At 37.1% G+C, this 16,582-nt stretch overlaps 1 protein-coding gene and 1 pseudogene across 1 annotated transcript in view; one reads left to right on the forward strand and one right to left on the reverse strand.

Annotated features, from left to right (window-relative positions):
* Positions 1-410: 410 nt before the first annotated feature.
* Positions 411-16,582, reverse strand: part of LOC126184684 (lysosomal Pro-X carboxypeptidase) — a 52,727-nt gene continuing 36,555 nt past the window's right edge. Inside the window, exons 7-9 of the mRNA XM_049927177.1 lie at positions 14,116-14,271; positions 1,182-1,369; positions 411-969 (exon numbers count right to left, since the gene is read on the reverse strand). Coding sequence (XP_049783134.1) covers positions 768-969; positions 1,182-1,369; positions 14,116-14,271 — 546 coding nt within the window. The 3' untranslated portion in view covers positions 411-767. The remainder of the gene's footprint in view (positions 970-1,181; positions 1,370-14,115; positions 14,272-16,582) is intronic.
* On the forward strand, positions 6,086-6,201 carry LOC126185873 (5S ribosomal RNA; annotated as a pseudogene).

Below are 16,582 nucleotides of genomic sequence, written 5' to 3' on the forward strand. Positions count from 1 at the left end.
ATAATGGGTGAATGTTGATGCTAGCACATAGCTAGCTCCTCTTGAGTAATATCATGGACACATGATGTTAAACATCCCATCTGAAGAATGAATCACCATCAAGAGTGTCACATGCCTCACTCCTTGAGATACTGTGGAGTGGTCTGGGATTCAACCATCTAATCAAGGATAAGTACAGTACCTGGTGATCAAGAACTGTACTCTATCATCTCTTCTCCCTTTGCCAGCCAAATAATGGCGATGAAAGTTTCTAACATTACCAGAATTGGAATCACCAAGCTCCATTGCACTGGCATGTGTTAGCAATCTCATTTATAGTACTGTTGTTGATCACCATCAAAAAAGTGTGGGGCAAATTGATTACCATTTAGAAAAGGATTTATTAACAATAAATTAAAAAAAGACTTTATGAATTAACCAAATTTTCAAACAAATATTACATTCATGTAAAAACAAAAGTTGTGAATGATGTTATGATTGATAAAAAGTTGTTTCTTAAGGAAGAGATTGGAAAATTTACTGATGTTGTTGATTGTTACACTGTCATTTCTTACTTGCAGTAGATATAATATTTTGTCTCAATTTTATATAATCTATAGTATCATTTAGATATAACTAATTAAGATGTTTTAAGTCATCGATTACAAAGTCCACTACAGCAACGATCAGTGTACAATGAGTAACGATGACACATAATGGAATTAATGTGCGTGTAAATCACTTTAATTTTCAGGATTAACACACAAAACAGAAGTACAAAGTGGTTTTCAACTCTTATAATGTTGAGTTATCCATGAACTAATTGAGCGTTGATGAAACCGTCGAGCCCACTTCACAGAGGAAGGATCTGCTTCATTGGATTCCCTCAAGTCAAGATGATGAGCACCTTCTGGAATAAGAACTGCCACTGCAGTCTCTGAGACATTTTTCAGAACACCACCACTTGACCATGGATCCAAGAGACCATTGCTGTTTTCCACAGAAAAAAATTTTATTAACAAATTTTAACAAATACTACTTGGTGAAATACTACTATAAAAATCTATTAATACTCAGTTACCTAAATAAATTTTGATCAGTATAAGCAGAAGGATATGATATAAATTTCCAGACATGCTCAAAATGTTTTAAAAGACATTGACATAGAAGTATTTTAGATATGAAATACGTTATAAGGCTACCTGAACACAATGTTTGATGCTGTGGATATATCCTTTCCACCATATGTTTTTATAGCTAAGTCTGCTTGGGGATATACTTTCCACTTCTTGTAGCAAGACTGTGAAAATGATGTGAAATTCCACTTCACTTTGTCAAACATATCTGTAACTCCATTGGAACACATCGGCATCACCATTTCTGTACATGCCTGAGGAAGAGAAACACAGACTGAACAGGTTGCATTTACTTGCTAAAGAAACACACAGAAGGCAGTTTTATTGTTGTCACAACAGTAACATGTATGACAAATTAATTAAAGAACTCAATGAAAGATTAGAAATTTCAAATTTGAAAATATGAAGTTCAGAGCTTCCGATTAACTGTTTCTTACAAGACAGCAAAATGTGATAGTGTGGAATGTCACAGGTGGAATAATAGGACAACATTTGGAAAGAAAAATGTAATAGTCAGTATCAAAATATAGAGCTCAATGAAGTATGAGAACATGATGTGTTAAAGAAAAAGCTCAGTATAGAATGGAAATGATTATCCAAATAATTAATCCATTTTGAGAGCTAATTAATAGCAAGAGAAAAAGAAGAGAGTGCATAATTTGACATGCACAACTGGGGTAATATGTGGCAAAACTGAAGTAGATGAGATAGACTATGAACTTCAAAGCACGGTCCTCCAACTAGGTTTAGTAGTGTGCCAAAGAATGAGAAAGATGTATTGCCTGTTGCAGTTGCTGAACAGAAGCATGGTTCATGTTGATAAACAAATGGAGAAAATCAAGTGTATGCTTAGCTTTTTTAATGTATAAGAAAAAATCTGAATAACAGTATAATAAAAACAAATCTAAAGAAAAATCAGATAAAGTAACAAACAAATACACTGTAAAAAACAAAATGATTAAGATTCATGAGACTCATTGAAAACTGAAATTACAAACTCTGAAAACTGACATAATGCTGTAAGGGAACTGATATTGATTGTACCAACCTGTGGTCTAAATGCTCTCTCATGTACAGCATGCCAGGCAGTTGAAGAATACTTTACGGAACTGGTCGCAATTTTTTTTTTTACTTCAAACTGTCATTTTCCATTAAGACTTTCAAACACACTCCTAGAGCACCAGTCTCTACAGTTCCTTTGAGCCCAGAATCACAGAGCTGGAATTGTGGTGTCATACAGTATCAATACCACACCAGTCACAACACATCCCAAGGTTGGTAGTAAACTGCATGATGCCCTCACTATTCCACAGCCACCTTGAAACCACACCTCCACTTATATGTGCATGTAGAACCACCACCAGTCCAGAATAAGAAGATACCACAACAAGGCCAGCCCAGTTGACTACCAGTCTAAAAGCAGAGTCAGCTGAAGCCTCAACAGTTTATAGTAGGATTTCTGTATTGGGATCGTTTATGAGGATTAGGCTCTGATTAACAGACCATCTCTCAGACTTGCTGTTCAAGTAAAGTAAAGTTATAGTACCATTCAGATCATATGTGCTTCTGATCATTTCTGCATACTGTCTAAGCATTCACCTATTCCTCAGTACTGGAATGATCTTAGTAACGTGCACAGTTCAACGACCTCTTGAAGGCACGTCATATTGAAGGTAGGGACAAGAAATCTCATTTTCTTGTGACAGTCAGAGTGTCTGTCTACCAGCTTGCCTGCAAACTCTTCCCTACCATTTGCCCTGAATATTTTCCTTATGACAAACAAATTGCCACTCTAGACAAGTACTATGATGAGCAGATTAATGATATCAATTATTTCAGGTGAGGAGACAACATAATCACACTCATAAGCAGTGGGTAGCAGACTCATAAGGGCTTACAAGTCATGTCTTTTCAAGAATCATGAACCTAGTTTGCAACAGATTTTGGAACTAGTGGAGCATCAGGATTCATATGACAGTGCAATAGTAGACTTTGATTTCACTCCTACTCATGCACTACAGAGTAGTAGTCGTAATAAACAGGTGGTGACTGTAGCTCATGCACTGCAGCATGCCAAGTCTCAGGAAGGGCAGAAATGTAAACAGACTTAGTGTGCTATGCAGAAAACTAGTTGTGTTAAATCTTGTCCTCACTGTTTTATGGCTCACAAGCAGCAGGCATGTCCTTGCCATGATGCTAAGCAATATCACTGTGGCAAGTGAAGTCACCTTCAAGCTGTCTGCAAAATTGCAAGTGCAACATTCACTTCACATTTTCTCACAAGTTTCAGTCAATGGATGGATGTCAATATAATTTTTTCATACCCATGTAGTGACTCCAGTGTTACACAGTTCAAATCAAGTGCAACAGTGAATACCTCACACACTTTTTGTGTTCAGTGTCAGGCAAATATGTTGTTTGTCACTCTCGCAGATTGCCAATGGCAAAACATGTATGCAGTTGGACACATGTATGTCAATGACCTTGTTGAACAATAGCACTTATGAACTGTTAGGCAAGCCTACTCTACATCAGTCACAGGCATCTCTTTCCGGTTATGGTGGGAATGACATTCCTGTGCTATGTATTTGCAGCTTACCTGCCACTTTTTGCGACATTTCAAAAACAGTTTCATTCACAATGTTGTGCTCATGTGACAGTAAAAATATTTTTAGTATGGATTCATTTGATTTGTTTGGTTTGCACATTCAAGATAATGTTCCCTCTGTGAACTCTTCTGGTCTACAGACAAGATAGCTCAACTTTGTGATGAATTTAGTGACTTTTTCAAGATGGCCTATGCAAAGATAATAATTATGAGGCTCACATTACCATGAAAAACAACGTGCAACCACAGTTTTGCTATGCACAGCCAGTCTCTCATGCTATCAGAGGTCAGGTGACACAAGAACTCATATCTTTGAAGGACAATGGTATGATTTCCCCTGTTGCAGCTAGTCAGTGGACATCACCATTGGTGATAATAAAGGAACCTTCAGGCAGATTGTTTATGTGCAGATTTAAAGGCAACAATAAATCCACAGACTGTGACTGACCCTTTTCCTTTGCAACAGCCTGAGGAGCTTATGGATAAACCTGAAACATGTTGCTTCTGTTACTAATTTGATCTTCACAATGCTTATTTTGCAGCTTCCCTTGGATGAACAGTCACAAGTTTTTGTGATCTATACCCATATGGTGTTATTTAAGTTTTTGAGGCTGCCCTTCAGCAGTGCATCTGCACCTGCAATTTTTCAATGTTATTCATCACAGTTGACTGCTGTAGTTCTTTCTTGTTCAAAATATTTGGATGACATAGTTGTTTTGGGTTGTACTCCTGATGAACATCTTTCCGATCTCAGGAAATTGTGTCAAGTGCTCTCAGATGCTGGATTAAAGTGTAATAAAGTCAAGTTCTCCTTCTTCCATACTGAATACTTAGAACATATGGTTAAAAATCAGGGGATCCAACCTTTGCAGTCACACTTCACTGTCAAACAGGACGTCCAAGCTCCTAGGAACATTAATGAACTCAACACCGTGTTGGGTAAACTGACTTAACTCTGTTCCACTGTCTTTGATGGAAGAATGTTCCTTTTGATGTGAGGTTCTACAGGGTTGTACCCTTCTTTTCCCACTGAACCACTTCTAGCAGAGAATCAGAAACATCAGTAATGGTTTGACAACGAGTGGCTTGAAGCTTTAAACATTGGCAGGAGTGTGTTTTTGTTTCAGAGTAGACAGATGTGAATCTCTTATTTAGGTTTTGGAAGAAAAGCCACATATGATTAAGTTTTTCTATCTCCACTGTGTCTATCAGACTGATAATGGGATTACATGACTTTAGGCCTACATATGTGTACACAGTCACTAAAAGGCAATTAGGATCTACTGCCATAGAGAATGTTAGAAAGCTTTATAATGTCGACTTTGTAAGATGACAGTATTAAACTTTCTCCATCTTCCCTTTCTCTTCTTTCTGCATCTCACTACATTTGCTCTCCCCAGGCTGTATTCCTTTTCTGTCTGTACTATGAGTACATGATATAAGATACATGTTCCTGTTGTGATGGTCTTTCCTTCTGCATCTTAACATTCAACATACCTGTCCACATGTGATTGAGAAAAGGTGATGGTTTTGTTTGTAATGGGTGAACACAATGGTTGCTATAAAGTTTCTTATGAAAGGTTAATATGTGATGTATACTGATCTTGATGTAGGTAAAAGTTGAAGTTGTCAGGTGACAAGTCAGGGTACCATCTGAAATGTATAAAAGTCAAATTGCGCTGATTGCTACCTGAGTCACGTCAGGGTCAAATGTCGATATTCTGAAGCAACAAGCAGTTCCAATGTTATAGAGAAAGATATGTTTAGTTGGAACATTGCCTTAGCTGAAAAGAATACCTCTACTACCATATGTTAAGGTGACGTGTGATTATATAGTCTGTGAGAGATGTAAGTGCACTTGTATTGAATATTATTAAGTGAATTATTTTCCACTTTTACCACAGAGGACAGCAAAGATCTACCAAGTCACTTGTTAGCTCTGTGTTAGTGATTCCACAGAACTGACAAAATGAATTTACTTTTGATGTTAACTAACGCAACTACCCACTTTGTAAATATAAAAGCTGATTACATATTGAAATCTCCAACTTGTACTCAGCTCCTCTTGATTCAGTTGGATCACTTTTGGTGTTTCATGCTAATGAATGGAAATGCTTTGAATGTTAACTTTCTGTGCAATACCCAGTTAGTAGCTGACAGTGTTGAGAAACCAGCTTTAAGAACCCATACAGATCAGTGAACTTACATAGTCTGTTCTTATATTTTTAGATTTTAAATGTTTATAAACATTAATAATCTTTTTGGAATGAAGGATCAATTCATAAGTGTTTTTAGATGTGAAAAGGTAACCCCCCCCCCCCCCCCCCCCCCTGTCACTTCTTGTATAGGTCTTTGCCATTTTGCCAATGGCCTTGCCACAGTGGTAACACTGGTTCCCGTCAGATCACTGAAGTTAAGCGCTGTCAGGCTGGACTAGCTTGGATGGGTGACCATCTGGTCTGCCAAGTGCTGTTGGCAAGCAGGGTGCACTCAGCCCTTGTGAGGCAAAACTGAGGAGCTACTTGATTGAGAAGTAGTTTGCTCTGGTCTCAGAAACTGACATAGGGCCAGGAGAGTGGTGTGATGACCACATGCCCCTCCATATTCGCATCCAGTGATGCCTATGAGCTGAGGATGACACGGTGGCTGGTCGGTACTATTGAGCTTTCATGGCCTGTTCGGGAGGAGTTTGCCATTTTGTTCTATTAAGCAGTCACATCATACAGTTGTGTAGAATTCCAGTCCGCACTGCTAATGAGGAGAAATCTTTTAGAAGTTGATTTCTGTGCAGCGATAACTGTTACTTTATTTGTTTTACCTTGTACTGTGAACACTGAGAATGAACAGAAGACTTTGTCTTTTTTTAGAGGTAGCTTCTTAGTCAATGCTGAGAGTTTAACTCCACAGGGAAATAATTCTTTGACTATTTTGGGAAATGGAAGAATGTATCAAGTCTGCATTGCTACCCAAGTACTTCTACGGTACTGTGTGTTACAATTTTCCTTCCTTATTCTGTTTGCTTTTATTTTTCAGTGGACTATTGTACTTTAAAATTTCATGTTATTCTTTGTAACTAATGTTGCACTGATCTGCAGATGAGCTAAGTTTATCTTATGTTAGATTCATTTATTTATATTCTTCTCTTTCAAGGCATCAGTCATGAGTTAAAATAATTGTGCACATTTAAGTCATATATCCGCTGAACTGACTGTTTCCCTTCAGCATTTTTCTATAAAGTTTTCCTCCCTGGTGTTCATTAAAACTAATCAACACTCTGTTCCTGCTGCTCTAATTAGTGTAAATTTATTGGAAGTCGAAGTTAAAATACTATCTGTGCACCTCGGTTCTTTCGTTATAAAATTTTTGTGTCATCTCGAACAAACCTGTTGCATTTTCTATGCAGATGACAGATTCTAAGATAGATAGCCAGCATCTTATCTTCTGAATCTTGGTCTGTGAAATTCAACACACAGGAGTGCAAAAGCAGCATATAAAATTTAAAATTTGTGCACTCTGTTTCTATTATTTGCATTTCAAACTGATGCGAAATAGGTATTGTTGATTCAAAATACAAAACTTAAAACAGAGATACAATACGTCACCTTATTACCATCATCTGCTGTTTCAAATTGAGGCTTTCATACTATTTGTTTTGCCTGTTGAGTCACAAGTGTAAAGATGAAATTTTGTTGTTGTTGTTGTTGTGGTCTTCTTTCCAGAGACTGGTTTGATGCGGCTCTCCATGCTACTCTATCCTGTGCAAGCTTCTTCATCTCCCAGTACCTACTGCAACCTACATCCTTCTTAATCTGCTTAGTGTATTCATCTCTTGGTATCCCTCTATGATTGTTACCCTCCACACTGCCCTTCAATACTAAATTGGTGATCCCTTGATATCTCAGAACATGTCCTGCCAACCAATTCCTTCTTCTAGTCAAGTTGTGCCACAAATTTCTCTTCTCCCCAATTCTATTCAGAACCTCCTCATTTCTTATGTGATCTACCCATCTGATCTTCAGCATTCTTCTGTAGCACCACATTTCGAAAGCTTCTATTCTCTTCTTGTCTAAACTGTTTATCGTCCATGTTTCACTTCCATACATGGCTACACTCCATACAAATACTTTCAGAAACGACTTCCTGACACTTAAATCTATACTCGATGTTACCAAATTTCTTTTTTCAGAAACGCTTTCCTTGCCATTGCCAGTCTACATTTTATATCCTCTCTACTTCGACAATCATCAGTTATTTGCTCCCCAGGTAACAAAACTCATCTACTACTGCAAGTGTCTCATTTCCTAACCTAATTCCCTCAGCATCACCTGATTTAATTCGACTACATTCCATTATCCTCGTTTTGCTTTTGTTGATGTTCATCTTATATCCTCCTTTCAAGACACTGTTCATTCCACTGAACTGCTCTTCCTGATATTTATTTATTTCTTTTCAGTGGATTTCAATTCCTACTCTGAATTTTTCTTTTGTTTCCTTTACTGCTTGCTCAATATACAGATTGAATAACATTGGGGATAGGCTACAACCCAGTCTCACTCCCTTACTGCTTCCCTTTCATGTCTCTTGACTCTTATAACTGCCATCTGGTTTCTGTACAAATTGTAAATAGCTTTTCACTCCCTGTATGTGACCCCTGCCATCTTCAGAATTTGAAAGAGAGTATTCCAGTCAACAATGTCGATTTTACTGTGTTAATTATTCCATCTCAACTAACAGCTGTTCTAGTTTTGAGGATTTACACTTGATCTCCTCTTAAACAACATCTTATTCTGTTTAATGTGCACCTAGAATCATGTCGATGGTTAATAGTACCAGCTGGTAACAGGACCTGCAGGACACATCTCAAAAAAATATGGCTCTATGATAACTGATGCCATCAATCTGCACCACACAGTTACCTTTGCAAAATGAAGCTGTGTGAGTGGATTTTCTGTTGCCCATATTCTGCAATTGTGTGTACTGACATCTCCATGTGAGCCAGAAATTTTAGAGCAAATGTTTGTCTTACTAGCAGGTCAGCATGAAGCAACTGCTGAACAAGGGAAATTTTGTATGGATTGTAATGCAGTATGTTTTTTAGAATTTTATGCACCATGCTCAGAGGCATGTCCATAGTTGAGGCAATTCCCCATGCACTGCAAGTTTGCACACTACTGCTCGACACCTCCTGAAATGCTGTGACCACATCTACAGACAGCGAATAAGTTGTTTTCCTCCCTCTGCCACATTGCATTTTGAATTTCTTAATCATTTTCTTCAGACCCTTGTCAGACATCGGACCAGTGCCTCTCTTCATATTCTCGAGTGTCCAGAACTTTTGTAGAGTTACTGGTGCATAGTCACCATTTCAGAACTACCGGTGCACGGTCACCATTCCTGTAAAAGAGCTTTACCAGCAGCACATCTGCACTGATACAATCATGCCGAGCATCTCAGATGCCAACTGAGGATTAGCCATGTACCCTGTGACTTTTGTTTTGCATATTCTTCTGCTTACAGCAATTTTCATTAATTTTTTTCCATACTGTTTCCCCTTCAATAATATTCCACGCAAACTGAATATCATTCTGAGTAGTGGTTATTTTTAACAGCATTTTTAAACTGGAACTTTAATTATAATCATCTTTTAGACTGAAAAGTTCTGAAATATTAGCAATTTCATTGTGAAATGAGATTTTTGGATATCTACCATGACATTTCCAACAACTAGGAACAACAAAATTTTTGTGGTTGCTTTCTTCCTTTGAGGCTTTCAAACATACTCCCAATGTCAGTCTCTACAATGCCCACATGCCAAAAACTGTAGAACTGGTATCACACCACATTTCCTGTCAGTTGCCAAAGTTAGTATCACACCATCCTTTCAGCCTTCTGCTGGATTCACTGCATATCCACATTACCACCTAGCCGATGGGAAGATTGAGGAGGAGTCATGGATGTGGTTGCTGGGCAGTCTTCGAGAGCAGAACACAACTGTGGAACTCTTAGTAACCAGCTTTCAAACAGGCCAGATGTCTCTCTCGGGAGACAGAGTCTGTGACTCCGCACTCTGTGACCAGCAGAAAACTGCTGCCACCTCTTCCTATTTGATTGTATTTTTGTTCAGATATGCTAGACTGGTCTTCAACCTGAAATTTTCTCCTCAGGGTGTGCCTTGTGTAACCCTACTGTGGAATGTATGTTTTCTTTATCGCAAATCCTTTTCTTATTATTTGAAATAGCCATTCTGGAAGCCCTCTCCCAAGTCCTGATCCCTTTATGTTCTGTACATTTATCTGACACCAGAGATGTTGAGTATGCACACACAGTTTGATGCACAAGTGGGTAAAGTACTGGTTTTTGTGGAAAATTTTCAGAAGTCTGATATTGGTGAGATGAATGTGTTTAGGCTAATGAGTAATAAATCGCGTTTTGAAAAAGAGTGAGGGTTTTTTCCTAAATAATCTAACTGACAGTGTTACATCCCAAGTAATGTTAATCTCATTGTTGATTATGATTAAATTTTGTGGGAAGTCAGTAGTGAATTTTGTTACATCTTCAGACACAGGTCCCAGTATCAGCCAGTGTAATGTGTACTAAATCCAAGAATTAAGTTTTAGGCTCAACAGGGTGTTGATTATTGCTGTTGAATAATTAACTCAGTTTGAGAATGTAGTTTTTTGTGGCAACGTTCTTGGATAAATGCTTCACAGATTTCTTGCCATGTCAGATTTGCGTGTAATCTCAAGATTTTGATGACTTTCTCTGTCATAATCATCAAGAGTTATCTGTAGGCCATGTGGTACTTTATTTAATTGGCCAAATTATATCATGGAACATCACAAAGTCACAGAACTTCCATGACTGAACAACATTGGTAGTGATGCTTATTTCTTGTGAAATTAGTGTACATACAGTATATATGATTAATGAAGAGGTGAAGAGTCTTGATCCCATGTAGCCAGACCACAAATGTGAAGGAAACGTAATGACAGACACAAGATGGATGAAGAGGAGCTGAATTTAACATGCACTCTTTGAAATTCTGTATAAAGAAATTATCCACTGCTAGAGACAATGACTATGTAATCAGCTGTTTCATAAAATTTACAACTTTACAAAAAGTAGGTGGTTGTCAAAGTATGGTGAAACAATTTGTTACTCTCAGGAGAGAAGTGGCCTGCTGATAGCTTTAATGTATCTCAGACAGTGATGTTTTTGAGCAAAGAGAACATATCCAAACTGCCCATAGTTTTGTCTGGATTTGTAATGATTTGTTTGATTATGTCTACAAACATTTAAGAGTTTTTAATATGATGAGTTTTGTAACTTGGTAAGATATTTTACTAGCCTATACATGGGAAAACCTATAATAATATCGATAGGTCACAGCGGAATGTCATCTTTGTGGATTTCAGGCAAACCATACAGCCTTAGAGCCTAGGATATCACGTTTGCAGATTATCACATTGTCCAGTAGGCCAGAATTTGTCAGTATTTTCACCATTTTTGTGTTAAGTGATAAAGTAGGATCACTATTTTGTAGTTTTGTATGCAGTATCTGCCAAAAGTAGTGATGCCTACCATGATATGTTATGTCATTAATCTTTATTTCTCCTGAAAGTACAGAGTCCCTCTGTCTTTGTTACTGTGAACAAGCTATTATCTTAGTCATCTTGAAGAAATGAAAACATGGAAATACTTAATCATCACAAGATGATCAGCCTAAAACATTTATTACTTTCTTTAGAGCTGTAGCAAATAAAAGAGGCAGAGTCCTCAGCAGATAAGATATTCAATCCATTTTCTCACCACCCATGAGAGTTAAAGAGATGCTGTACCAGTAAAAGGCAGTGTTCCTGGAATTTTTAAAATTCCTTGTGAATGCAGAAGCAGTTACATTGGTCAACCAATACAAGCAGTTTCAGAATGCTGCACAGAACACCAATACCACATTAAATATCACAATTTCAACAAATTTGCTATTGCTGAAGACAGCCACACTAACAAAAATATGATTATATTTGTCCCATGCACCTACCTACTGACATCCTGTCATCAAAGAAGCCACTGAGATCAGAATGTGTAACAAACACGTTAGCCAGGACAGCAGCTATATCTTTAGTGGTGTATGGAAATGGACATTTCATCCCAAAAGGCTACAGAGAAATAACCTAAAGTAAGCATCATCTCCAGAACGAAATTTTCACTCTGCAGCAGAGTGTGCACTGATATGAAACTTCCTGGCAGATTAAAATGGTGTGCCTAACTGAGACTCAAACTCGCAACCTTTGCCATTTGCAGGCAAGTGCTCTACTGACTGAGCTACCCAAGCATGACTCATGACCCACCCTCAAGGCTTCAATTCTGCCAGTACCTCATTTCCTACATTCCAAACTTCTCAGGAGCCTCCTGCAAACCTTGCAGAACTAGCACTCCTGGAAGAAAGGATATTGCAGAGACATGGCTTAGCCACAGCCTGGGGAATAATTCCAGACTGAAATTTTCACTTTGCAGCAGTGTGTGCACTGAAATGAAACTTCCTGACAGATTAAAACTGTGTGCTGGGCCAAGACTCAAATTCGGGACCTTTGCATTTTGTGTGCAAGTGCTCTGCATGTCTCTGAAATATCCTTTCTTCCAGGAGTGCTACTTCTGCAAGGTTCACAGAAGAGCTTCTGTGAATTTTAGAAGGTAGGAGACGACATACTGCAAAATTTAAGCTGTGAGGGTGGGTCTTGCTAGCTCAGTTATAGAGCACTTACTTGCAAAAGCCAAAGGTCCTGAGTCAAAGTCTCAGTCTGGCACACAGTTTTAATCTGCCAGGAAGTTTCTAATGCATCATCTAACAAAATCAGCATCACTACCAATGTTCCTCCATCACAGACATTGACAAATCTCTGGTAGCATATGGAAGTTCCGCTACTTGACAGCTCCATGATATAATTGGAGCAACTAATGAAGTACCACGTGGCTTCCTGATGATGACAACAGAGAAAGTCATCAAAAGACCAAAAATATATAACTCATCTGGGTGTCGTATTACACAATAAAATTCCAGAACAAATAAAAACTGCTCCAGATCCAATATTTAAAAATAAACTAAAGGCATTTCTGACAAAGCACTGTTTCTATTCAGTACAAGAATTCCTGGAAGGAAATGAAAAATTATAAAGTTCCTTTGTAAAATACTGTGATTAGAGTAAAACATTCTGTAGGCAAAATAATAACCTAATTTCTACTATACACAACTATGTTTCAGTTTCACTTCCCAAAATTTTTCAACTCGCTTTTTGAATGTACAAGTACACATTCTATTAGTATTAAAACTTAATTGTCTGTGAAATCTCAATGTTTATTTCATGTGTAATGTAGTTTTTAAATGACATTGTCCTTCTGTTGTGTTTCCAATTGACATTTTCACTATTCTGTAATCTCAGTGATTATTGTGTAAATTTAAAGTAGCACTACATTGCCTACATGTTTCTTAGTTCCCCATGTAAATTGTTTGTATTCTCTGTATGTGAAGTTACTATATTCATCAATGAACAATTTTGTGTACATTTTTTTAAATGATATTTGTTAAGAAAAATGACTTGTCCTATATCATGTGTACTTTGTACAATATGTGAGCCACAGGATAAATAAATAAATACAAATACAAATACAAATATTACATCCAAAACTGGTATGCCAAGAAATCTGTGTTGAATTTATTCAAAAAACTCAGCTGTTTTTAAAAACTGTTTTATTTCAGCTCACCTATGCCCTTGTATTTTGATAGCTGAGCAGTGGATTTTTGAAAATGAGCATATGCTTGTTCTCAAGCTCACAACCATAAAATATGCTGCATGATAGTTCTGTTAATACCCCACTCCATAAACATCTGTTCATGAAAATCAGCTGAAAGCTCAGAAAAATGGGGGACAAAATCTCTTATATTCATCTGGGGAGAGACAGTAGAGACGGGAGTTTATATCACAATGCAAATGATGGAAAGAAACGTAGGATATTAGCAATTGACAAGAGAGTAAAGGTAAATGAAGGGGAAATGAGGCTGGCAGATATACTGGACAGAAGTTCAGAGCTTTCAAATACCAAATTAAAAAATATTATATGACAACAGATCTCATCAGCAGAATATCAGAAAAATAGTATTAGAAAAGGAAATGGGAGAGATTCTTATATATGTAAAAATGTAATATTGTTTGGTATATTTCAAATTTTAGTGAGTGTTACCTTAAAAGCACACATGAAGTTGTTCTTGGTAATAGTTTAATAATATAACATTGTAGCAGTGGTGAAAGATACATTTCAAAACAAGAGTATTTAGCCATTTTTTTATCTGTTTTTATTTTTTAAAATACTTAACAGAAAATATAAAATAATTCATACCTGAAAGTCCCAGCCAAGTTCACCAAGTTTTGGTGAAGCATCTACACTGATATTCAAACATTTCTCTTTACCGGTATACACATTCAAACCACTGAATAGCATTTGCAGAAGTGGTTTATCTGGTAAAGATGAATTATACAGCTTGCTACACATAGTCTGTAATGTAACAAAAAGACAGTTCAGCAGAAAATAGGATAAACAATGAAAAAATACCATGATATTTTATCAAGTACAAAAAATTGTTGATTACATTTCATTTTAAATTTCTGTTGCAGCAAATTGAAGTTGTTGAATGTGGCAAGGTGTCTGTAGTGTTGTATAATTAACATAACTGAAGAACGTAAACAATGTTTTTCAAAGTTATTTATGCACCAGGAGTAATCCAATGGAATCAAATAATTCTAAACAGTGACACCCACAATGCTACAAATGGTCACTAAGCATTGTACTGTATGATGATGAGTCACTAGCACCTTGACATTGGTAATGGGAAAATAAAAATTCTACCATCACCAAAGGTAGCTGGTTGAAGTCATTTTTGAAAACCTTTATTTGTCATAGTGACAGTATTCCACAACCACAATGAAAAAATTTTTAGTATTTACGGGAAGATGGGCCTCCTGGAGGAAAGAAAGGAAGGAAGAATACAGTTTAATGTCTGGTTAATATTGAAGTTATTAGACACAGGGCATAAGATTGGATATAATTACAATGAGGAAGAAGATCAATGACATCCCTTACAAATGAACCATCACCATAACTAATTTATATAACTATGGAAAACCTAAAGCTTGATGACGAGATTAGAACTGCAATCCTGCTGCTCCTGAATGGAAGCCCAGTGCCTCAATTGCAGTGCTGCCTCACTTGTTGCATAACATGCAGGTAAGTACTGGACAGACACACTGTCTATATGACAGTTTAACATGTGCTTTTCACCTCTGGCCCACTGACTATTTCCAGTACCTTTACTTAGGCTAGCAAGTCACTCATTCTCATCTTGTGGCAAGCCGACATCCTGACAAAAAAAAAAAAAAAAAAAAAAAAATGGAACAGGGCTGGAGTTCATTACTTTCGGAAGTGCATATTTTAAATTTACAATTAGCAAAGAATGTGGCAATCTATACCAAATATTCCTCTAAATCCTTATTTTGTAACAGTCAACCGAACAGTTATGTTTTACTGTAATCTTCAATGATGGTTATAATTATGAGACACCCTAGTCTGCTTTGTCACTTCCATTAATACTAATCCAGGATGATGTAAGAATAATATTTAGTATACTTCATCAAAGTCTTACAAGCATTGGAATAAATGTTGCTCACAAGGGGTATTTTGTTGGCTGTTTCAATCCTGATATGTGCTGTCACACCTGCTGAACAAAGGTCCTAAGGCACAATAAATAAAAACAATCCACAGAATCCTGTACATACTTCTTTTATTGTCTGGCAGTTATATACACAGTGACAGTTAACCCATGAACCTTGGACCACCTAGGCTGTCGTAAAGGAAATAAATTCTATTTTTCTCCATACCAGGGCATAAAGGAAACATACACAAATGAACAAACCACCGAAATAGTAAAATATGCTTGCAGGAAACACAATCTTCAATTATGCAACACTTGTGTGTTCGTATTTCAGAAATAAACTGCTTTCAGCAATATACAAACTTTTATTTACATGAACCTGACTGGTTTCATGATATCAGGTCATATCTTCAGGTGTACATCTACAAGATAGGAAACATACAATAGATATTATGATAAAAAGAAGACAAGCAGTATGTGGAGAAAACCTATAAGTTCTTCACGAACAATCAGATTGAGGAATGTGTTAGGGACCCAACTGCTAAACATGCTGGTGTATTAAAAAAGTACTTCCCTCAGAAGTTTAAAATTAAGAAGTTAGTTCCCATGAACCTAAGGTCTTCCCTCAGAATTTTAAAATGAAGAAGTTAGTTCTCATGAACCTTGGACCACCTAGGCCGAGAGCCACATTTAAGGTACACAGTGGTGGGCTCCAGTAAGACCTATTGTTAAAACAAGAGGGAGGAGGGCAGGGAGAATTGGGTATCAGAGTAAAGCAAGCACTAGCAAAATACATAAATGAACATTATTCTCACCCGAGTAACTTCAGTATTCATAATAGAGAACAGCTAATCAATAAGCATATGGCATAATAGATATATAAAAAAAACATGTATACCAACATTCTGGTCAACATTGTACAGGGTATGATTGATCAAAACTTGAGGCATTACAGAACATGGCCTGAAGATGAGGTTGATGATGTCCCCAAGCTACTGAGTGCAGTGCTCAGCTATCATTATTTCATGTTTAGGGATGTTTAAGGATCGTACCTGCATTTGGAAGCATGAGCTCTCTGTTGTCATATGGCAGTGCTAATATATTTATGACTAAATCTGAAAGTGACATTGGTGCTTTGCTTCCTACCTATGCCAATAA

This window comes from Schistocerca cancellata, chromosome 4 (assembly GCF_023864275.1).
Source record: "Schistocerca cancellata isolate TAMUIC-IGC-003103 chromosome 4, iqSchCanc2.1, whole genome shotgun sequence".
In the NCBI taxonomy this organism is placed as follows: domain Eukaryota; kingdom Metazoa; phylum Arthropoda; class Insecta; order Orthoptera; family Acrididae; genus Schistocerca; species Schistocerca cancellata.